At 45.9% G+C, this 24,932-nt stretch overlaps 1 protein-coding gene across 3 annotated transcripts in view; it reads right to left on the reverse strand.

Moving 5' to 3' along the window:
• ADCY8 (adenylate cyclase 8) overlaps positions 1–24,932 on the reverse strand; it is a 226,175-nt gene that overhangs the window by 86,852 nt on the left and 114,391 nt on the right. For all 3 annotated transcript variants that reach the window (XM_058699093.1, XM_058699092.1, XM_058699091.1), the window contains exons 6-7: positions 22,454–22,612; positions 18,270–18,540 (exon numbers count right to left, since the gene is read on the reverse strand). In XM_058699093.1, coding sequence (XP_058555076.1) covers positions 18,270–18,540; positions 22,454–22,612 — 430 coding nt within the window. The remainder of the gene's footprint in view (positions 1–18,269; positions 18,541–22,453; positions 22,613–24,932) is intronic.

Genomic DNA, 24,932 nt, shown 5'->3' on the forward strand with positions numbered 1-24,932 from the left:
GGCGAAATATCACATCAAAAGGGACACTTGCCTTTCCTCTGGGTCGGTGCACTACCTTCCTTTGGTTCAGGTATTTAAAGAGGTGTTGGCTTGGAGATGTTAAATCAAGAGCCTTTCTTTAACCAGGCACATCCCTGGTATGAGAGAAAGAGCACCGACAGGAATCACAGAAAGTGAAATAGCTGAAAAGCCCACGGAAAGGCTCATCTCCCACCGAGCAGCGTCCACACTTTCATGTGGTCTTTCCTTTGATGGTGGTGGAGAGACTGGGAGACCCAGGGCTTGCATTTTTGTTTTTGTTTTTGGTATTCTTTGTGGCCAGACAGCCAAACGTGCCGGGATGGGCTCCTTAAACTCGATGAAGGTTGTTCGATTTTTACACTTGGCAGGTACATTCCCCCTGCCCCCCGCCATAGCCCATTATATATCTATATCTTCATACGGCTGTATGGGCTTAATTCCCTTTAGGCAAAAAAATGCAAGCAGCTGGAACCTCTCACCATTTCCCTGGGATAAACAGCATGAGGTAGGGAAAGGCGCGACCATCCTGGCTGGTCACTGGGTGTGGCTACATGGAGGCAGGAACAGCATTGGCTTCTGAAGATTCACCAGGTGTGGCAGGGGGGGCCTCTGTCTCCCGGTGTTTCAGGGCAGGTGACGAGACCCACCGGCTGGATCGAGCCGAATGCGACGCCTGTTCGCAGCTCCAATTTAAGACAACTACTTTGACAAAGAAGTGGGAGTTTGAGCTGAGGGGGTGCCCAGCTCTTCCTCCAGGAGATTTCCCCCAGGAGAGGTACAGGATGCGGTGCGTTTGTAGAGCCAGGAAGTGAAAACTCCCTGCCTCTGTAGACACTCACCGCATCTGCTTTTCTCTGCCAGCCTCCCAGCTTGGCCCCCAGGCTAGACTGGGATCAGATGATGGAGCCAGCGGATGGCAGCCTGTGGGTACCGACAGAGCACCCAGAGCCCTCTTGCCCGAACCCTTCAGGTATCCCCGAGCCTCACAGATGTGTGCTCAAGAGCCATCAGCTCATCTACAGCTGGGTCAGATCCTCTGACTCTAGAGCCAGAGTCAGGAGCTTTGAGCTCACGGAGAACTTCTAGCCCATTCCATAAGGAATCTTCCTGTGGTCCTGTTAGACTCTTCATTTTAACCTTCACGGAGGTAGTCAATGTAACCTACATTCAAGGTCTCTAAAGAATTCCGTAGTAGGACTTCATCACCGGTAGAATGTACTGAAACCCCTTCTCCAGCCCCAGGCTGAAGGGTGGGGGAGTATGTGCCAACATAAGTAAGTAAAGTAGATGGTCTCAGGGCACCGAAGCGGTTGATTTCAGCTCTGAATACCAAATGCTCTCAGGGCACTGAAGCAGTTAATTTCAGCTCTGAATACCAAGGAGGCTACCGCAGAGAAAAAGATAGCCGTTAGGGGGAGGTATGGCAGGATGAGAGGGGAGGAGGAGGGCTGGAGCGGAGAGAAGGAAGCAGGGACCAATGTTCCAGAAAATTGAACAGCAGGATCCATGCAGCGCCAGAGGGCTGGAGCCCCTGGGATTAAATTCTGTTACAACAGCATCTCAGAAGGCAAAGGAGACTGTACTGTCGGCCACACTGAGCGTCCCCCGGTTCGTTTCTCGGGCACAAACTCTTCCCACAGTTTGGAAAATGACGGAATTTAGGTCTTTCTCTTGGCGGGGGGCGGGGGTGGGGGTGGGGGGATGATGCTCAAAATGCCCTTGTCCGGGCATACACTTTGACCCATACACTTGGCTTAGAGATGCCAAGATGCTCGCCCGGCAGGTGCTTGCGGCCGGGACCTAACAGCCGGACGTGCCACCGGCTAAATATCCACTCGATACATTCACAGCTAGGTATTTGTTTCTCCCCCTGCCATTTTAATTTTCTCACAGTTTTCCTTCTTTGAACTAAACTGATCCTACTCTACCAGTTCCTTATGCCTTCAATGGCTCTTGACCCTCTGGATTTCACAGAGGAGTTTCCAAAAATATTTTGGGGACCGACTTCTATAATTAACAGCAGCAGCCAGAACTGCCATGAGGGCAGCTGATGTGAGCACCGCTTTGAAAACATGAAGGGCGTTTCCCCCGATAAGAATGATGCGCTCTTGAAACAAAGGAGAGTCCTTTACATCGCATGCATTTATTTGAAGGTGTAACTCTCCGCTTTGCCCTCATTTTTCTTAGGTTGATGGGAACCGGCGAAAATGTCAGGAGAGACGGACTCTGGTGTGTAAAGCAGACGTTCAAAAAATCAGCAATGCATGTTGCTTCCTGGCTGCCTGCACCATTGGCCACTTCTCTAAGGCACAGATGAGTGAAATCATCTTTCAGAGATTCCTAACCCCCTCCCCCCCCCCCCCCCCCCGCCATTCTATTGGCTGTGTGGCTCCTTCAAATAAAAGAGAAGTCTGGAAGCACCTCTCTTTTTTCCCCCCTCATTGCTATCAGGTTATAGTTAACAGTTAGGAAGGAGCCCTTGTATCAACAGGTCATTGACAAAGTATTGAGAATTCCTTTCTTGTCTTTTCTTGTCCGGGCAGTTCTTTTTATCCTTTGCAATTACAGCCCTTGGGTTTTATTGCAGGAGTCAATGTTCAGGGGGTCCTTTTCTGATCATTTGCTTTGTCAATGACATACGACCATTACACCTGCTGTTTGACCAGCAATCCCTCTGTACCCAACACCGTCAGGTTGTACACGCTCAAGGGGAGACCAGCATCAACTCAAGAAGTCAAGCAACTTGCAATGAGGGAGGGAAACTGCTTTCACTTACCCCCCGCCTTCCATCACCACAAAGCATGGGTGGCTTTGGGGACGACTATGGTATGAGATTAGCTGTGATACCCTTCCTCCTCCATTAGGGACAACCACTAAGATTTGACCCAGTGCTCACTTTCCGTGGGCTAAGGCTGCCAACACCAAGAATCCATACGCTGATACCCCCAGAGGGATTCATTTGTAAGGAGGATTGGAGAAATGTATAACAGGTCTCATTTGGAGATTTAGAGTCATAATGGAATCCGTTGTTTTTAACAGACTATGGCTTTCTCTCTTTTCGAGATGGGCGGGAGCAATGAGGGCCAGACTAAGATCATGTTAAAAAGTAGTGTCAGTTGTCAAATAGGACTCCAATTTAAAGTGATCTCTAAAATGTCAAGATTGTTCTTTTATGTAAATAACTGAAGCAGTTGGCTAGGAACAGGAAAAACAAAGGGATGAAATGAGAGGAAATGGGAAATGCCCTGAGACTATTAGAATATTATTATATATGTAATCTATGTATTATATAGATATGTGTACTCAATTGTTTGTGTATGTATATATATACCATATTATGTTACATTATTAATATGTTATATTATATATACATACGCACAAACACAATTGAGTACATGTATCTGAATATATGTTTCAGTGTATAACTGAAATACTTGTTATGCTTATATACAACAGCAAGTGTGTATATTTACTTATTGACCTTAGCTGGTGTTTCCAGATATCTGGGGGCTCATACTGGAGCAACAGTGTTGGGAAACACCAAAGGTTGCTGCTGAGCCGGCCTCTCGTGTCTGAGTCTCTTCACAAAAAGGCACTGCAGCCCTGAGATTTATCCTCACCGAGATCCACACCCTCCTGAAGCAGTTCAATTATTTCCTTACTCATAGGCACTTAGGACAAACAGATCAAAAGCTCGAATGAGAACCAGAGGCCCTTCTGAGCCCACGTTTCTTTTTTTTTTTTTTTTTTAATTTTTTTTTCAACGTTTTTTATTTATTTTTGGGACAGAGAGAGACAGAGCATGAACGGGGGAGGGGCAGAGAGAGAGGGAGACACAGAATCGGAAACGGGCTCCAGGCTCCGAGCCATCAGCCCAGAGCCTGACGCGGGGCTCGAACTCACGGACCGCGAGATCGTGACCTGGCTGAAGTCGGACGCTTAACCGACTGCGCCACCCAGGCGCCCCTGAGCCCACGTTTCTGAATGTAGGGTCTGCCTGAGAATCCGGGAGCTCTGGTGAAAATCAGTATCGGAGGCTCCGGGAATTTTTCAGTAAACTGCATTTGAATGGGGGTGGGGCAGGTCATAAATCCTCTTAAACTCGTCATCTGGTTTTTGGCCCCATGACTTTTCTTTGGGAATCATCTTTTATCTACATACACAGCAAAAACCCATTCTTCCTGGAGTCCTGTCACTTCACGAATGACCTTGAACTCTGGTATTCCTTAATCAGGTCGTGTCAGCAAAGCAATTCTTCCCAAGAAGATCTCAGGCTAATGGTGTTCTCTCCAGAAGCATCCAGTTTTGGTGAATCGGAAACGCTTTAGGTCTTATGGCTCACGTATTGCAATGACAGAACACCCTGTAGACACTGCAAAATTAGCTGAACTAGTTGCAGTGCTGGTATCTGGGGAGGTCATCACCGGCTCTCCTAGTTAACTCCTTCCTAAGAAAGTTGTCCCAAAGAACGTAAGGATGAAGGGACACTTCTATACAAAATGGTTCTTTGGACCAATCAGGTTAGGAAATACAGATCTATTACTGTTTACTGCCATCTCTCCCCACCAGTCTCCATGAGAGAGGGAGCTCTGCCTCTTTTGTTAATTTCTTTGCCCCAAGGGCTCCTATCAGTGCTCGGCACAAGTCTGTTGAATGAACAATTCTTACATCCTCCTATTGGAGGCTCACAGTCCACATGACTGAAATAAAGGCTCCGATAAGTTCTGTAGAAATGAGATCTTAAAACTCTGCGTTTTCCAAACTTAGAACCACAAAATGCTTTCCGCTCAGATCACCTCCACATGTTGTTCTATGAAATACCATCTGGGAAACGCTGGTCTAAAGTTTTTCTCTGCTTTTGTTCATAACTTCTACCCATGGACGTGCCTCTGATCTCTGAGTAAGATCCTATTAACCTCCTTCCATGTGGCCACCTTCTTGTGTTCAGCATCAGCCCAATGCAGATGACCTCTGACCATCTGATCTTGTACTGGAGCCTAGACACCTGCCACAAAATGACCTACTGAATGATGACTCGGCCCATTATATTTTATGTATTTGAACATGGAGCATCTAAGTTGCGTGTCCTACCACTACGTTAAAAGCCAGTCAGGTATCACCTTCTCCACAAAGCCGACTTGAGCCTGCACGTACCCTCAGCACAGCGGTTACTATGATGCATTGCAGTTGCCTACTTGGGTGCCTGTCTCTTCCTCTAGGCTCTGGTCCCCTTGAGGGTTAGGCACTGTGTTTTAGCCATAACTCAATCCGGAGCATCCGACATATTTGGTAGGTTCTTAATACGTACGTATGGAGTGCATGCACGGATGAGTGGATAAAATGACAAACTATACAGAACACTAAAAAGGGCGTTGTTTCCAAACTCTTGCCATCAAAAGTCCCTTTATTTTTTACCTCTCTCCAGTCGACTCCGATTTGGAAAGATTCAATTTACTGCACTGTATTTACTAAATAAAAAGTAGTTTATTTTTCTACCATTCGATCAGTAGGAGATAAGAGGCATTACACAACTGAATATAATTCCAGCCAAGAGCAAGAGCCTTGAAAGTCAGCCCCACAATGCTTGTCAAGGTTCTGGGATCCAGAGAATGTCCCTGCCTTTACTGTCTCCCAGTACTGGCCACTAAGGGACCAGAGGTCACAGATAAGGACCCGCGCCTGGATTAACGTCAGCTTGAGTGCTTGCCACAAGACACCACAAGGTTGAGGTCATCACTGAAAGGGCTTCCTCTTTCAGCACCTCTGGGAGGTGGACGGGGCAGGCTTGAGATTTAGCCACAGGCGGTTGTCATTGGGGACGCACGAGATGGGCCAGCTCGTTGCCGATCTGGGAAAGACCCAGAGAAAATGCCAACTGCGGGGGGTCTGGGGCCCCTGCCTCTTTGTGCTGAGATGCTTTATCTTTTTCCAAGACCCTGCTTCTTCCAGGCTCTGGCTGGAGCCTGCATGCAGAAGCAGGTAGGGCCATGGCTTGCTCAGCTAACTTCTGCTTTGCCCCCCCACTGCCTTGATGGCAGCATTTCCCTGTGCCTGCCTTGGAGGCCTTCATAGCTCTCTTTCAAACCTGCTGCCTGCGTGGTCCGGGTTGTGGAAAAGACAGAGGTTTTCCCTTCCGGTTCCTACCCCCCTTCCTGCATCCTACAACCACACAAACGTGGGAAGAAATTGCGGGAACCCTAAGCTCAAATAAGAGCCCCCAGCTGCACACATGAAAGCTCTTTCTTCTTCTGTTTAGTAAAACCCCAATCCAACCCCCAGAAGAGAAAGTTCCTACCTGCTTAAAAAAGAAGACTTTTGTTGTTTTTGTGGTTGTTGTTCTTTTGAAGAAAGCTCACTTCTTAGGAAAGCTTTGAGGTGACCTAATGCATGAAGATTTGCATTCAGGGCCTCAGTTGGTTATGTCTGAAAGAGACAAAACCCCCCCTTTCCCCCACCCCCCCTCCTCAAAACTAGGGAGGGGGAGCAGAGATCTTCTTAGATGTGGTACATTGTGTTTTCCTGGTGAGAAGGCTCTGAGTGTTGGGGCTTCCCAGAACCTACTCCCTAACACTTCTTCCTTCTTGTAGGAACAGAGGCCCTAGGGAGCAGGACCACTCTCCATAAGCAAGGGACGCCAGTCAGGATTTGCCACAACTTTTCCCATCTGTACTGACAGAAAAGGAAGAATCACATTCAGATTACAGGCCTGACAGCGTCTTACTTAGGGATATCACTTACTTTTCTTTTATGTTTTGTATAGTTACGTGACTGTAATCTATTTTCCGAACACAGCCAAGGAATGGTCAATGAGACCTTACTGCAGGAGAGGTCTCCGTGGTATCGCCGTGGGAAGAGGTTTAAGTTATTTTCGTAAGCTCGTAGCTTCTGCTCCAAGAAATGAAATAACAAGGGGCAGAACTCTGCTGAAAAAACAGTCCAGATGTTTCCAGCTGGCCCCTGTGGGATTCCAGCAACTGTCTGTAACCTGGTTCCCAAATGTCAATCGAGCACACGAGGTGAGTCTGGGGCCCAGGCTACAGGGACAATCATTGGTTCCCAGCTTTAGGCAGAACTGAAAGTTTGCAAATATCATCTGGATGTTACATTTCATAAGGAACAAAAGTTGCGTGGAATTCTCCCATTGGTCTTGGTCACTCTGTGTCTGGAAATTTCCATCTGTTTGTGATTAAGAGGATAAGACAATGACGTGGGAGGTACCCCTAGTTCTCGTAGATGCCACATTAGTAAGTGTTTTCTAGAGTTTGCTACTTATCTGAAGCCCACAGCCTTGCTCTTGACTTTTCAGCTAATATTGATAAGCTGGATCATGAAGACACTTTCATCATTTGGGGGTTTAGTTCCCAGACTTGCTGAGCTCTCTCCCCAGTGTGTTTTGCCTGACATTTAATGCTTTGCTCCTTGCCTCAGTTCATCCTACTGGAGGCTTATGGTCTTGAACATATACTGGTTTGGCTCTCTTTGGATGAGGTTTGGGCAAACGGTCAGCTGTGGCTGACCTTCCAGGCCAACCACAAATCCAGGCGACGGGGCAGAGCGCCCAGGATCAGGGGACTCGGCGGCAATCACCAGCATCCCAGATTTTGTCCCCAAGCTCTGGTTCAAGACCGCAGAGCCAGGTTGACCGAGGACAAGTGGTGTCTGATACCCAGTCTGTCCTGTCTGAGAATCTTGTCTGGCTCTGTTCAGCTCTATTAAGCTAATTCCGGATTTCTTTCTCTGATATTATCCTTTGAGTTTCTCAGAAAGATGCTAATCTCAGTATGGGAATGTCATTGCGCTTGAGTCATTTACACACATGGGCCACTCTTAATCAAAAGGAGTCGTCACACTTCTGCAGAACTGGCTGAGACAGAATTTGGCACGTCCATTGGGATGTGGCCACTTTGAAGCCACATGATTGGAGGCAAGCTGCCAATTGAAGTTTTAGCTTTTAAAATACCCATCCATACTAATGTGTGGAATATATACACAAACCTCAGCAATGACCTCCTCTCAGGGTTGAGCTGGGATGAGGGACGGGAATGGGGTGAGCCCAGCGAGGGAGACAGGATTCCTGTTTGGGACACGACTCAGGAGTTGGGGAGAAAGACTCTGACACATTAATGGTTTGGATCAAAGTGCTTCTAGCCCTATAATGACTGGACCAAAATGTCATCGAGGCTGTGGTTGGACAGGTAACCAAATACCCACTGACCAAATGACCTCTGGGCTAGCAATATGGATACTTCCAGCTCAGGAAATGAATCAACAAACATATCAGGACCTAAGTTACTCAGTTTTGTGTGTGTGTGTGTGTGTGTGTGTGTGTGTGTAAACATCAAAGATGTAGACTTTTCAGAAAGGTCAGTTACCACGGGAAAAATGAAAGTGTGTGGGGAGCGGGGAAGGGAGCACGTTTGTGTGTGGAGTGTGTGTGTGTGTGTGTGTTCTTGGACATTTGAAGAGAATTAAAATATGAAAATTACCTAAATGTTTATTTTTTCTAAGGTTATGAAGTAGTTCTTTTCAGGTAGGAATAGGAAATAAGGATCATAAAGGTGAGTTGTTGATAGATTACTCATGTTTGGTGTTTTAAGTCTATCAGTCTGAGTTTTTCTATTTTTTTCCAGATTCCTACTCTACAATTTGTTAATTAAATTTAGTTACTGATGTTTTCATTCATTTGGTTCCAATGGAGCTAGGCATACTGACCTTCGAGAACCCAGCCTCTTACTTTTCACCAGTTACGGCAGGACAGAACCCAGCAAAGAACCTACTTAGGTCACGTTCTGTCTTTGGGACTTTGTGTCGTCCACTTTCTCTTAACTTTTCTACCACACGCTTTTCTGCTGGCATTGTCTCATTCATTTCGCTCTCCTGGGCTGTTATTATCCCCAGTGTTTGTTTCTGAGCTCATCAGTCCAAGACACAGAGTCCTGAGTGGATGCCACCACCCATGACATATACAAAGCCCTTCCCACGTCATGGTGGGAGATCCTTTGGGGGCCTAAAGGTAGTAAAAAAAGTCGTGGAGTAGGAAAGGCATAACTGAGCTGGGAGGTTCCTAACGTGGAATTCATAACAGCAGTTGGGAGACCTTGAGATGTGCGAAAAGCTTCCAGAAAGTTCCACCGATGCCCAAGCAAGGATCAGGGTAATACCTTTTTGACCCTGAGGGAAGTGAAAATAAGTACATGCATAAATAGCTAAGATGAGGCCAAAAGAAATGTCCAGTGTCTGCTCTGGGCTGGAATTAAATCACCTTAGCGTGGTAACCCTTGTTGCCATGTGCCGAGAAGCAGTAATGGTGGGTTATGGCACATATGCCCAACCATTTTAAAAAGCAAGAATACACATTCATTCACACCCAATGCAGTTTTGTGTGGAAAGAAAACCCTTCATACGCAGGCCTTGCACTGGGCCAAAATAATCGTTAAGTATCCTCGGTGGCAAAAAAGATGGAAAAATCTTAACGTAGCTCAACGAAATTTTACAACGAAGAGTCTTAACCGAGTCATTGTCCCAATTAGCCCAGAGATTAATAAAACATAAATCCCAGTTCAAGGATATAAAGCAGCTAGGGGAGAAAAAAATCCATATTTTTGCTTTCTCTTCCTACCAACCTTCACATATTTAAAATATCATGCATTAAATTTCTCATATTGAAAATACGATGCAGGGGCACTTGGATGGCACAGTCAGTTAAGTGTCTGACTCTTGATTTAGGCTCATGATCTCACAGTCGTGGCATCGAGCCTCACAATGGCCTCCATGCTGAGCGTGGAGCCTGCTTGGGATCCTCTCTTTCCCTCTCCCTCTGTGCTTCCCCCACCAAATAAAATTAAAAAAAAAATAATAAAATAACATAACATAACGTAAAATGAAATCCTATGCATTCATGGGTTCCAGCTCCTCGGGCTACGATTTTGTGACTCCCCGAGTCAATCGTTGGTGAAAGACGAGTCCAGCCAGTTTGTTTAGAAAAGCTTCAGCCAGTTATTGGCCAGTGGGGAAGCCTGGGCTGTGTGTTGTATACTTTACAACTAACGTGCATTTCCAGGCTTCCAATTCCACATGAGCCACAGGCTCACCTCTGCCTTTCTCTCTCCCACCTCACTCTAGCCCTGGAACTTCATGGAAAAGAAGCGTGATTAGTCAAAGTTAATGGACCAAATTGCCTACTTAATCCACTCAATGCTCCCTGAAGGCTTCAAATCCACTTGCCTGTCTGAACAGAGTGAAAAACCAGACCCCTTTAATGACTCTCCCGGGCTGAACTCAGCGGCTGTCTTCCAAGTCAGGGCTAAGGGCTGCCTGGGGAGATGTGTTGTGGGAAAAAACCCTGTTACCAGAAGAGCGCAGGTGCACTGGGGGGAAATGGACCAAGCCCTCCGTGTTCTCTATCCAAAAAGCCTGCAGCTGTCCCGTCCAGTGAACATCAAAACTTAATCTGATGTCAAAATGGTTAAAAATAAGTTACGGATGGAGAAAAATTCACCTGTGATTTCCTGCATACAAGATTGAATACGGACGATTAGATTTTCAGCAGCCTACCCCAGAAGCAGTAAAGTCTGAGAATACAACGTCTTCTTTCTCTTCAAAACCAAGGCCCAAGATTTCAGGCATGTTTAGGAGGAGGAGTTTCAGGTCAGGGTTCTCTGGGGTGGGGTGGGGGGGGCAGAGAGAGAAATAAGTGCTCCTTCTGAGCAGTAGAAACCCAGGCTAAGATGGTGGCCTTGCCGTCCCTCTCCTCCGTGGGTCTTGCTCCCTCACCCTTGGCCTACGTCTGCTTGTCTGTGGGTCTCAGTTTCATAGTCACTACCTTGAGAAGGTCTTCCCCAATTACTCTGCCCCCTGTCCTTTGTTAATGCTGTCTTGCTATGACAGTAAGTTCACAGTGAGCTGTTGACCTGGTGGTAATCCCAGGGACCAGGAACTCTTTGACAGCTTGGACTTCCTTTCTCATCCTTCCCTGCCACCCCCCTCCCCCCTAGTCCCCAGCACAGTGCCTGGCAAATGGCCTTTACTCAATAAACAGCTGAGTAACGAATGACTGAATGAGAGAACAAACGAATGGGGGGACTGACTTGTTCAAGTGGATGACAGAAGTAAAATGAGCTTGAATGGAGAGCTCTTCTTGTGGGCATTGGCATGCACAAAAAAGGCACCAGCCACTTTGCCCCTGCCCTGTGGGGGCAGAACCGAAGGAAAGACATCAAACCCCAGCGATCAATGTTACTCAACAGAACACAACGATCATGTTGAAAGCAGGACCCGGAAAGAAGGCAAAGGCTGATGATGTTTGCAATGACGTCTGGGTGTTCATTTCATGCAACCGAAACTCAATTGCGAGAACAGACTTCATTCTCTAGTTAGGCAAGATTCTACCTCAAGTACCTATTTATTTATTTATTTATTTATTTATTTTGGCTTTCACTTGTTGCTGAATTTGATAATGATGTTTTAAGACAGTTCGCTGGGTAGTAATTATGCTCAACCGCCATCCTATACTAGGGTAACTGTACATAGTGGGGTATCCCCGTTGCTTCTCGGTAAATTCTTATTTCCTGGGCTTTGCAGGGGGAAATTCTGAAGTGTAGATAACTCACCAGGACAGCCACAGATTCCCGGCATGCATCTGGGGCTGAGAGACTAGGGCCAATGTCAGTGCTGAAAAAAAAAGTGAAGGGACGTTCCAGGCAGACCTGCCCTTGTGCACATGAGGGCACTCGGGCTTGGAGGCTAGAGGGGCTGCCTTAGGCCTTGACATATTAAGTGCAGTAGTCAGAGCTCCCACTTAGTTCTCTGGAGTTTTCCTCCAGACCCTTCCCACCATTATTCGGACAAATTTTGGGTCCTGCAGAGATCTGCCCCAAGATGACAAGACTGACCGGCAGTTTAGCACAAGGAACCTGCGACCCTCAGGTCAACGTGAGGGTTTTGATCAGAAGGGCGACCACAGGAGAATTCTTTCTTTTCTCCCTATGGACACAAAGAGCAGCATCTAAGAAAAGCTCCATCTGGAACTGATGAAGACATAACAACCCAAATGTGTTTTTTTGTCCTGCTTCGAGCCCAGCCAGCTCTCCTCCCTCCACATTTTCTTGTCCCTTGGGCTCAACATTCTCGGATCCAAGTGGGACAGTGTCGAATGTTTGGCTGTCATTTTATCCTTAGGTGGACATGACAGACTGTCGAGCTTAGCCTTTTCCATGCAAGCGGTGATCCCATCAGGACACTCAGGGGACGAGACACTGCCTAGTATGTAGGGACAGACTGGAGGAAAATCTGGTCATTCCCTGCAGCTCTCGCAGAAAATTTCTAAGTATCAGTGGTGACCCATCTTTAGAGGGTGAACACACACACACACACACACACACACACACACACAGGCACACAACTTTGGAGACTCACTGACTGATCTGGCAACAACGTAGAAGGTAGAAACCCAGCATAGACCTTCGAGCAACAAAGGGGAGGCAGTGTGGCCGGATGGCAAGCATGTGGCTTTTGGAGTCAGACATAACTGGGTTCTAATTCCAGCTCTGTTATTTATTGGCTCCATGGCCTTTAGGGAATTAATCGATCTCTGCGAATCACAATTTCCTCATTTGTCAAGCAGGCACATCACACTTATCCTGTAAGGTGGGTATGGGCATTAAATGGAAACAATATGAATGATGATCCCAACGTGGTACCTGACCCCAGACTCTCTACTTCTAGCACTAGCCATGCTGGGGGTATTTATCTATACCCACAAGGAAGCACAAGGAAGCACATCCGTGTGGTTTTGTTGTGTGGAATGCAGAAATTCCACCGACGTCTTCAACCTCCACAGTGCCCGCATTAATTTCAGATGCCCCAAGTGAGTCTATGGTGTAGAAACCACACATCTCTACAACGAAGCAGCAAATGTGTACTCTTCTCCAGGGGATTCTTTTAGAAAGCTCAGAGGAGCACCAGAAAAAAATGTCGGACTGTGATGCCGTGGTGGGTGTGAAAGGGATGGACGGGACAATGCTGAGGATTTCACAATCGATGAGGGACAGACTCCAGGCTCTGAGAGGGGGCTTGCTCCTGACGCAGCAGCTTGGCCGATCGCTTGTCATAAAAACCAAGTTAAAATTACTACTGACCTCACACAATACATTTTACAGCAACGTGAAAGCTTCCTCTCATAAATCTAAGACGCGGTGTGTCTGATTAAGTTCATTGTTGCTCCTATCATCCATTCTCCGCAAGGCAGTCAAACCGATCTCTTAAAAATCTGAGTCACAGCATGTCACTGCCCTGCTCAAAACCTTTGATCACTTCCTTTAGAATAAAATCCAAAATCAGCAGGCCTGCAGGGCTGAGCTCCTGTCTCCTTTCACTTCATCTCATACCCCTTTCTTCCCTGCTCATTACGTTCTAGGACAAGGGCCTTTTTAATAACCCTTTTCTAACGCACCAAACCTTTTCCTACTTCAGGGCCTTTGCACTAGCTGTTTTCTCTGTCTGCAAAGCTCTTCTCCTGGTCATTTGCATCTAGGGCCCTTTAAGCACTCCAACAGAATCTTTAGAGGCCTCTACAATCCTCCTGAGTAATTCTATTCACCTCCTATTCATAGATCTCTACTTCTTTGCAGCACAAGAAAGTTCATTTATTATAGTTCATTGGCTGCATTCCCCGTAAGAGGCAAGCTCCTGCAAGACGGGGACCAAGTCTGTGTCCTCACTACTGGATCTCCAGGATCTAGAATGCTGGGTGCCTGTTAAATAACTCGATGAGTAAGAAGAGCCCAAGCCCACAGGCAGATTTTAGACAGAACATGCAACCAGCAGGGAAATGTGATCTTTAATGTAAGAACCGTTTTCTTCAGTCTTCACTTAACATCCCAAGTTCTGTCTTTATTCCGAGAGCTTTGGTGACCATGTTGATGACCCATCTAATAAGCTCACCTTGAAATTTCTGGACATCCTCCCTAAAGGTCAAAGTCTTCATTTTCGGTCTGCTCCCATGACCTGCTTCCGCTTTTACAGTCTTAACTTTCAATAGTCTACCATGATTCAAACTTCCTGACTTCTAGTCTTCTTACTTTCATTCCACCTAGAGGCTCAGAGCATAGGCGGCTTCCCTGGTAACTGAGCCTGGGTTCAGGAAGCCAAGACACCAACTCAGTGAGCAGAACACCTGCCCTTGTTAAGAGTCAGGGATGCAAAGCGTAAGTGCTCAGGGCATCCAAGAGCAGCCTGGATACCAGAACCCAGAGGGCTGAACGGCAATTTTAACCGAAATGGGCACAGACACAGGGGCAGGAGGGGGCACAACATCAGAACAAAGAGATTATCTTTAGGTTTAGTCAAGGACCAGAAGATACCACCGGGGGCCCAGAAATAATTCTTGGTAACATCTCTTGCTGTTTCAAACCACTGATAGACTCCTGAAATGGGCATTAGGGAGGGGAGAGGAATGGAGTTGGGGCTCTTCTTGGAAATCCAGAGTTCTTTCGTATCAACTCTGACAATCTGGCTCCTGACCCCATCACCTCATCAAATCTGCCTCCTACCAGTGATGGTTTTCAATCTAATTCCCATTGGTAGTTTCCCTTCTTCACCACCCTGGGCCTCTTGGTTACGGCTGACATTGTTGATTGCCCCCTCCTTCTCAACATGCTATGTTCTGCAGGCTTCTGTGACACCACATCCTCTAATTCTCTCCTGATCACTCTGACTGCTTCCTATCTGTGTCTGTCGTGGGATTCTTACTCGCTTTCACCTCCCATCAGGTGCCCCCCAACATCTATCCTGTGCCCTCTGGTTACGGCTGACTTTGTTGATTGTCCCCTCCTTCTCAACATGCTATGTTCTGCAGGCTTCTGTGACACCACATCCTCTAATTCTCTCCTGATCACGCTGACTGCTTCCTATCTGTGTCTGTCGTGGGATTCTTACTCGCTTTCACCTCCCATCAGGTGCCCCCCAACATCTATCCTGTGCCCTCTTATTGCTTTATTTTACATTTCCCTACGGTGATCTCTGCCACTCTTGTGGCTTCAGTTGGCACGCAGGTCCTGAAGACGGCCAGGTTCACATCTCTTGCACTGTTCTTTCGTGTCTGAGCTTCAGAAGTGTGTGTTCCATAGCCTTCTGGATCTCTCTCCCTGATCCATCCCAGGCATCTCAAGCTCAACATGCCCCAAACTGAATTCCTAGTGTTTCCTTCCCAGTCTTCCTCCATTCCAGTTTGGCTTATTTTCAGAAGGCGGTTCTACCATCTCCCCAGTCACCTGGAAGTCAGGTTTGACTGGCTCCTCCCCCTTACCACCTGTAGCTATCATTTCACTCATTCATTCAGTCAACAAACTGTAATCAAGCCCTGCTACCTACCAGATACCGTTGTAAGTGCGGGCAAAACAATGGTTAAGTGAAGTCTATGTTCCCTGTCTTCATGAAGCATATAAACTCCTGGCTGACTTTACCTCCAAAGTGTTTCTTTCCTCTGTCCCTCCTTCCCTTTCATCACTACTAGTAGTTGGCATATAATAGATGCTCAATTAATCTTTATTGAATGAATGAACACATGAGAACGTAACTCTCTGAACATCTGCTGTCTACACAGCACAGATTACGGCTCGGCATACTGATGTCATTAAAAATATTTCTAAGCACACATTATGAATCAATAGAAGCCAAAACATCTGGCCAATTTAGCTGGAACACCCCCCCCCCCCACCCCCAGTGAAGCATTAGTATGTTTCATCTGTCTTATGCAAACACTCAGATGGTCTGGGCTTTCTGCAGCACTGACTGGGTGTTTGGCAGTGAGCAGGCTCAGCCAGACCCCTCCTGATCCCTCCCAAGTGCACATTATGTCTCTGAATTACACGCATGGCTCCCTGACTCCCAGAGTTAAGCCTAAGCACAAACTCTGAGAGCCTAGCCTGTGACCGTTGCAACCGATTCAGTCATTTCCAAAATGTTATGAGTGCCACTCGGTTACTTATGAATATCAACACACATTCACTGGCTTCTAAGTCTGGAGGCATCAAAACGAATTGAGATTATTCGTGCTGAAGACAGTACAGATGAATTGTATCCAGGCAAAATTCGGCATCGCAAGAAATACACAGTATGGTTAAACACCAAGAATATAATTTTTGACTGATGATGATGACACGTCGTAACAGCTACTTCATGACAACGGCAAGTTACCTTTAGGAAACCAGCAAAGAAAATATTCCAACTATTCCTATGCAATTTTACCGGGTCAATCAATCATGAGCTAAAACCCAGCATCTCTACTTCTCTCTGCTTGGTTCTCAATTATTAGTAGCAAGGTCAGGTACAACAGAGATTAGAACCATCAGGAATTACCCCGACTTCCACAATCAGCGTAAATAGAGAGCATTTCAAATGGAAAGACCAAAAAGAAAAACAGAAAACAATAAACGCAAGAGAGAATTTCATGCACCGTTACGGAGGTATCCAGGGTGAGGCACACATCTCCTCTCTTAATAACTGGGATTCAGGCTCAAGCTCAAACTAGGCAAAGGGAACAGAGAGGACACCGTCAGCTGGCCGTGCACCCACTGCAGAAGTATACAAGACCGTTATTTTGTAGAACAGCAAACTGTACCTTGCATACCGCTCCAAAGATGGAAAGAAGGGAAGGCAGTGAAATCACGCGATGACGTGTGTGGACACAGAATTGGGGGGAAAGTGAAACACTCAGAAGAAATGCAAAGACCTAAATGTAGACTCTTACAAGGCCCGCAGGCTTAGCTGGACCTACATCCTTCCCCACTGGAATGTGACCCAGGCGCTGTTCTGTATGGAGCTTCTTCACACAGAACTGGAAAGAGACAGGTTAACCTGGCCTCCGGGTGCCCCAGGCATCTTTCAAGTGCAGAAGAAAGAGGGAAGACTTTCGGAATTGTAACCGTTTTCGTTCTAAATGTCTTTAGGCAGATAGATTTTTCTTATCTGCAAGTCAATGAGAACAGTTCAGGTTCATGAATTGAAACAACCCTTTTACGTCTTCATAAAGCTGGTGACACCTTGGTTGGGTTGACTGACTGCACAGCGCTTTCAGCTTTTGTTTGATAAACTATTTCCAAGTCTTATATAATATACTGGCTCTCGTTTGTTTCTTTAAAAAGGCCTGCTGGAGTCACATGAACTGACACAAATTCGGCTACCTGTGCTTGGCCTAAATGATTAAAAGTAAACTCCTAAGAGGGCAGGTAATTTAGCCCAGGCTCTGGACAAGCATGCTGGGGATAAGAGCACCTTTGAACCTCTCTGGTTCTCTCCCCCGATCAGTCTCCCTTTTCCGGTGCATCTTGGAGTCCGAGCATCTCATTGGATTTAGTGGGATTCTGGTATTGGAAGGAATAATTTTGAAAATAATTTGATTACTAGTGAGTTACACCTATGTACCCACTTAGTAGCCCTGCCCTGCATTTAAGATACAAATCCGCATTAAATAGGAACAGAACTAGGGCGCCTGGGTGGCTCAGTCGGTTAAACGTCCGACTTCGGCTCAGTTCACGATCTTGCGGTAAGTGAGTTCGAGCCCCGCGTCGGGCTCTGTGCTGACTGCTCAGAGCCTGGAGCCTGTTTCAGATTCTGTGTCTCCCTCTCTCTCTGACCCTCCCCCGTTCATGCTCTGTCTCTCTCTGTCTCAAAAATAAATAAACGTTAAAAAAAAATTTTAAAAATAAATAAACAAATAAATAAATAGGAACAGAACTATGTGGGCAGCTCTGAAATGGAAGGCTACTCCTGAATGCTCTGGTGCTCCATCACTTGGTGATGCTTTTATATTCCCAGATCAACAGTGCCCTCCTGATTTTGAATTTCAGAGGGCAACTCAGAACTCCTCGCCTACCAGCTGCCTAAGAAATGGTATTCTCACGGACATGATCTTCAACTCTTGTGGTTACATTAATAACATCAGGTTTATCTTTTCCAACACGAGTAATTTTGGGAGGGGGTGGAGATTATAATCCACCTTCACAGGACATTTATTTTCAGCTAGGTCAGAAAAAAAAAAAAAAAAGAGGGTGTGGGGAACCCTCTGGCATTTCTGGCATTTCCTGAAATTGCATACATAGGTTAACTGCATCATAGGAGAGATGTTTAATTGTTTGCAATTACGACGCTCAGCAGAGAAAAGGTTAAAAAGATGAATCGGTTCTCTCTGGGCTGGGGGTACGCTACAGCATGCATTCGTGGCTAACCAGAAGAAGGAAGCCAGGACTTACGTTCTGTTTCCCCACTATGTTATCAAAGGGCAGTTCGGGGCTCCAGGATCCTTCTGTGAATGTCGCCCCACTGTTTCTCCTGTCTGAGAAGCTCACCGACTCCTTGACAATGTCTTCGGGCAACGTCAGTAGGCTCTCCTCAGGCTGCTTAATCAAATAGGTCTCTATGTTATGCTTCCTCAAGAATTCGTTTCTCTCTTTACCATGACCCTCTTCCACATTATAGTCACCGTTGAGGCAGTCCAGCGTGGCTTTGGAAATGTGAATCCTCCTGTGTGCACAAAGCATAGGTCATTATACACTCCCGAGGGGGCCTACAAAGGCCATCACTGGTTTTTGTCTTGTGCAAAGCCAACATCAGGGCCACACACGCGTGCCGTGAAGACAAGTTCTCAAAGACAATATGCGTTCCCCTAAAAAAGCAGAAAGAATGAAAGAAAACAGAAGTACAAGCATAAATCAGTGAGCAGCATTATCGCTGACTTCACCCCAAGGGACATTGTGGCCTCTGATAAGATACAGCCTTGCTGAGCCACACTTAAGCACTTCTTTTGGCTTTTCCTATGACTGTCAGACTGACCCCAGAAACCTTCAAGAATCAGTGATTTTTCAGCGTTGTTATTGTACTAGACAAACAAGTTCCATATATGTTTCTGAACCCGACAGCAATTACTGTCCAGATCACCATGAAACAACAGTAGTTTTCTCATGGTCTGGGGACTTTTCTTGTCATTTTAATTTTTTTAAACTTTTTTGAATGTTTACTTTTGAGCGAGAGAGAAGAGAGGGGAAGGGGCAGAAAGAGAGGGAGACACAGAACCGGAAGCAAGCTCCAGGCTCTGAGCCGTCAGCACACAGCCCGACGCAGGGCTCAAACTCATGTCCAGTGAGATCATGACCTGAGCCGAAGTCAGACACTCAACCGACTAACACACCCAGGCGCCCCTTTTCCTACCATTTTGACTTTCATATATTTATGCCTGGATTCTTCAACTTGACTACAAGCTTCTTAAGAACAAAAGCAGGTCTTATAAGTTCACGGGGCTGCCTGCAGGGTCCTTTAGGAAAAGCACTCGATGATGTACTTTCCTCTAGAAAGCGTATATGTCAAGGAGCAGGGAACAAAGCTGGGGAATGCAGGCAGGCAGCTGGCTAGGCTCACTCACAAGGTAAGTGACTCATCTGAACATCATTACTGGCCATCCCAGCTCATGATCCAAGTTTCATTTTTTGTTTCGTTTAGCAAAACAATAGACGGCTTAAGGATCAGACTTCAGTTGTGGGAACTTCGCAAGGTAAATCCTTTGGTGAAGAGCATTTCTGTCCTCATAACTGTCTAACTCAGGCAGACTACTTACTGTGACGTATCACGGTCTGGGTAGATTAGTGTGGTGATGATTAGCACCGACTGTTTGGGCAGATTGCCTGGATTGAAACCACTTGCTAGCTGAGAGATCTTGGGCAAACTACTTACACTTTCTGTAAATGTGTTTTCTCACCCATAAACATGGGAAAATAACAGTACCCACCTCTTAGGGTCATTGTATTATAGGAGTCGATTTGTGTAAAGGAGTCAAGACAGTACATGATGGATATACTGCACATACCCTAAAAGCAAGTGCTAACCTACTACATTATTCTCAAAAATGCCGCTGTGATCATGTCACTGTCGTTTATTCCTTGTATCCTCAAGGCTTATAGGACACGACTCAAGTCCTGAACAGGCTTCTAAGCCTCTATTCTCTGGTTTCTGTCACTTCAAAGCTCATTTTCTGACACTGCTCCCCTACTCTACCCTATGCTTTCTCCAGCTAATCAGGTAACCAGCATTTCTTCAAATTCAAGGTGCTATTTCATGACTACTAAACTCAGAACAAGGCACTCTCTCTGCCAAGAATGCTCACTCCATGTTTTCGACATGATAATTTTCTACTCCCTGATTCAGCTCAGAAGTCATTTCCTTAGGTTGATTTTAGTGCTCCTCTGAATGAATGAATGAATGTGTGTATGAATGAATAAGGTGGATGCTTGATATTTTGCTTGGCTTCTGTAATCCTAAAAAATATATATATATAGCCAAGGAAACAATAAAATTTTTTGAAAGAGGCGTTTCCAAATACACTGTACTCAAATACACTGTACTTTTCACCCATCCTGCTGAACCCCTGCTTACAGGGAATAACTCACTGCAAAGGACATGTAAAGAAACAGCATTTCTGACCATTTAAGATCCATTCTCCGTATTTTCCAAATAAGTGTCGTTGTGCATAGTCCTCGATCTCAAAGGCAAGGCATACTAAAAATAAAAGTGTGCAAAACACGTTTTGAGCTCTCGAGAAATGTGTTGAGTAAATGCAAATTATTCTCGTGATGGATTTTGTGAACGCTTGGGAACTCAGTCATGCTAACCGAGGAAAACAGAGAGGTCACTTGACCTTTTATGAAATGGATGTTCCAGTCTCCTTTCTCAGATCAGGCTCAGAACTGGGTGCTAGAAAGCCATCTTCTTCTCCCTGGCAAAAGGAAACTCCTGGAAGGGTTTCGTTAGGTCCGAGGGTTGATTTTCTCTTAAAATAATTAAGTTAAATACCAACTTCATTTGATATTTTCTCTGGATTCTACATTTCGTTATTCTGCTGCCAGTACTCGGGGGAACTAATATTTGCATGTACTGAATCAATATTATGTTTCCCATAGTGGAAGGCATCCTCGTTTTTATTACTGATTCCTCTGCTGAAGTTGTAATCAATATATGCTTAAATGTTTTGATAGAAACTGGGCTTCAGATGTTCATTTTCATCCTTTCTACCGCCCCGAGGCTGTGGGTAAGGCATTTGCAGATGACAGTGTGCGTAATGACATTTCCCTCTAAAGGAATGAATCAGTTCTCAGACAGTATTCTCATATATTGAATGGCGGGCCAACATTTTCTAGCAATTTCAAATGCTAGGATGTAATAATACAAACAGTCATGATCGTAAATAAGATGTAACAATTGGGTAGCACTTAGTTTGCATAACTGCTATTTTGTAGCCAAAGGTATTACTATATGCTTAGTTGCATGGATCGTCTCCTACAATCTCCATTCTTCCAACAGCTCTAGGGGACAGGCATTTCTTCCCCTCCTTTTGTGGATGGTGCAAACTGGCCCAGACACAATGGTGGGTTTTGCCCATTTGGTAGATGAGAAAACGCAGCTTCGTGGATACGGAGCATCAAATCACAGGTACCATATCAGGATTACCATCTCTTCTTTCATAGTGAGGAAAGTGAGACTCAGAGAAGGTACGTGTTGGCTTGAAAGCATACAGACACAGCAATGAAAGTTCTAGGTGCCGTGCCTGCTTTCCATGACTTGTTAAGATTAACAGAGCTTAGTACGGGGCAGAGTGGAAATCCTGCTTTCTCTGAGACCACGCCCACAGTTTATTTCCCATGATACGATGTTACCTGATATTAAATATAATTAGCAAGGAATGATGACAGATACCAGAGAATTCTGTGGCTCCAAATGTAGGGCTGGGGGTGAGGGGTGGGGAAAGGAATATGTATAGGCGTTCTATCTTAGCTTTCTGGCTGTCTATTGGTCTATCTATCATCTATCTATCTATCTATCTATCTAACTATCAATCATCTATCTACCTATTACACATCATCTCTTGGAAAGAAAGAGTGTGCAAAAAGTCAGTACACCTTACTGGCTTACATATATCTAAAATCTCATCAGGCCCCGTGTGTGTAAGCAGAATCTCACTACTACTTTCCAGGGTTCATTGACCCCTTCCAGGCCACTAGTACCTTTGAGGATTCCATACCCATTGGTCTTGCTCACATTTGGAGAGCTGAGTTTTCAAGGGAGGGTAAGGTCGTATAGAAAGAAGGTCAGGAGGTCTCATCCCTGGCTGCCCAGGAGAAGTGCTTTAAGAAGTTACAGATTCTGCACACATTTCGCTTTCTATGAACTGACATGGGGTCTGGACACCACCGTTTTTAAAACGCTTCTCTGCTGATTTCAGCGTGAACTCAAGTCTGAAAACCAACGTTTGTGTGAAGTTTTAACGTTCTGTCTCCGCCCAAACGACGGTTTCTTAGATGGAGACCTCTAAATTCTGCACAAGGAAAACGATCGCAAAGGGAGCAAACGAAAAGGGTTAAACAAGAAAAGGGCTTTGCTTTTGACTTACCCAGGGATTCCTCCAGACTCAAGTTTGTTTGCAATGTCCACGTCCCAAGACCAGACATCAAACTGCCACTTCCTCAGACCCAACACGCCACACAGCACTGAGCCCGAGTGGATTCCGATCCGCATGTCAACATCATGCTTCGTCCTTGACCTCACATACCTGTTGACATAGGTGAACGAAAAGACGCGCATAAGGCCAGAGCAGACACTCTTGACCTCGGCGGCAGCCCCAACCTTTCCAACTCTGTAAGTTCAACTCCTGCCCATTCATATGCAACCTCTTCCGTGAAGCCTTGTTAGATTTCCTGGTAGCTGGAAGGATTCTCTTCCTCCCCCAAACTCCCGTAGTCTTCTATCTGAAATTTTAAGGGTCCTTATCACCCTCCTCCCTAAGCCTGCTCGTTCTATACAACCTGCCTCAGAGAATGGCAATCAACATCGTTGTCTGCCCCCTAGTTCATAACCTGGGATCCACCATAGATTCCGCTCTCTCTGGTACACTCCTTTTCCAACCCAAGTATTTTCATTTCCACTCAGTTTCCTTCTTTCTGTTCCTCCCGCTAGCATTCTACTTCAGCATACTTCGGTGCTTTGGTTCAGAGTCCCTGCTCCAGCCTGACCTTCCTCTAGCCTGTGCTCTACACGGCTATCACAAACGCAAATGCGACCTTGTCATTCTGTCACTCCCTTGATGAAAACTCTTTCCTGCCCTCCTATCCCCAGAGCCGTCTCCGAACAGAGCGCTCCCATCCCAGGGCTGAGCGGGTTCGTCCAATGGCATGCAGGAAGAAAATGGTAGGACCCCATTTACAGCTCTTTAAAAATCTTCACCAAAATTTGATATATAGGTTGCTCTCAGTGATCTCACAGGGTCCACGCCAGAGGGTCCTCTGACGGCAGGCATGGACGAAACTTCTTGAGAAAAGAAAGGACTGCTACTGTTGGAAGGTTTCCACAGGCACCCACATCCCTTCTTAACGTACAGAGCAGTTCAAACAATTTTAGTTTATGCGTTAAATGACGTTGTTTATGTAGAAAGAAATTCAAATGGTAGAATACAATACAGCTGACCCTTGAACTACGCCTGGAGATTCATGCCTTGTAAACAGTTGGGCTTAAAAACGTGACTCCCCTGCCCCCCTTTTCTGAAAGAATAAACGAATGAACGATTCCACGTACAAAACTGAGTGTTCGTGTTTGCTCTTCCTAACAAACTATAAGATCGTACAAAGTTATTTAAATAGGAAGGTAAAATTGCGATGGGTTGAAAATATAGAAATATTGAAATAAATCAGATTCTAGGAAGGCAGCCATGGAAGACTGTCTGTGGCTAAAGAAACAGTCCTCATCCCTGGTGAAGAATCGGGTTTCCGGATTTAACTTTAACTTTGAAGTTAACACTATATAGTATCAACTGATGATGCTAATAGCAGAGGCCATGTGAAAAACCGGAAGGAGGCAAGAGGAGAAACAGCGTCCAGCACTTGAGAGGAGCATTTGAGCTCTGATGCCTTTTCCCGTGAGTTTTTGTAAGGCAGGTCCCTGGGAGAGGTCCCCGGTGCTGTCTGCCAGCTGTGTTTAGTACCACAGGATCCAAGCAGGTGGGAGGATTGCACTTACCTGTACATTTCACGTTGCTTTTGGCCAACTAAATGTGAACAGAAGTGAAGGAGCACGATTCACTTCCTTCACTTCCGAGAAGAGGCTTTAAGAGCCTGAACAATCACACTCCTTGTCTTTTTTTATTCCCCCCTCCTTCTGTGTCAATTATCAGTCAAGGACATTGGGGCAGCCTTCTAAACCAGAGTTCTTTTTTTTTTTTTAATTTTTTTATAAGTTTTATTTTCTTTTTTGAGAGACAGAGAGAGAGAGAGACAGAGTGTGAGCAGGGGAGGGGCAGAGAGAGAGGGAGACACAGAATCCGAAGCAGGCTCCAGGCTTTGAACTGTCCACACAGAGCCTGATGCGGGGCTCGAACCCACGGGTGCGAGATCATGACCTGAGTCGAAATCGGACGCTCAACTGACTGAGCCACCCAGGTGCCCCAACCAGGGTTCTTTTTTTAAACATTTTTAAAATGCTTATTTACTTCGAGAGACAGAGCGAGAGAGGGGGAGGGGCAGAGAGAGCGAGAGAGAGACAGAATATCTAAAGAAGGCTCCACGCTGTCAGCACAGAGCCCAATTTGGGCTCAAACCCACAAACCTGGAGATCATGACCTGAGCCCAAATCAAGAACCAGATGCTTCACCAACTGAGCCACCCAGGTGCCCCTAAACCAGGGCTCTTGAGTGAGGATGATGCACAGTGGTACCCTTCCACTCTCCCAACCCTCCCAGGGGGACAAGAAATGTGAGTGAAAACTATTTGCTGTTTTAAGACCCTGAGATTTGGTGGGATGTTTGTTACTTCAGCATAACCAGGGCTATGCTGACTGGCACAATCATTATTCCAACGTACCTTCTTCTCATTAACCCCTAT

Source organism: Neofelis nebulosa, chromosome 14 (genome assembly GCF_028018385.1).
Source record: "Neofelis nebulosa isolate mNeoNeb1 chromosome 14, mNeoNeb1.pri, whole genome shotgun sequence".
In the NCBI taxonomy this organism is placed as follows: domain Eukaryota; kingdom Metazoa; phylum Chordata; class Mammalia; order Carnivora; family Felidae; genus Neofelis; species Neofelis nebulosa.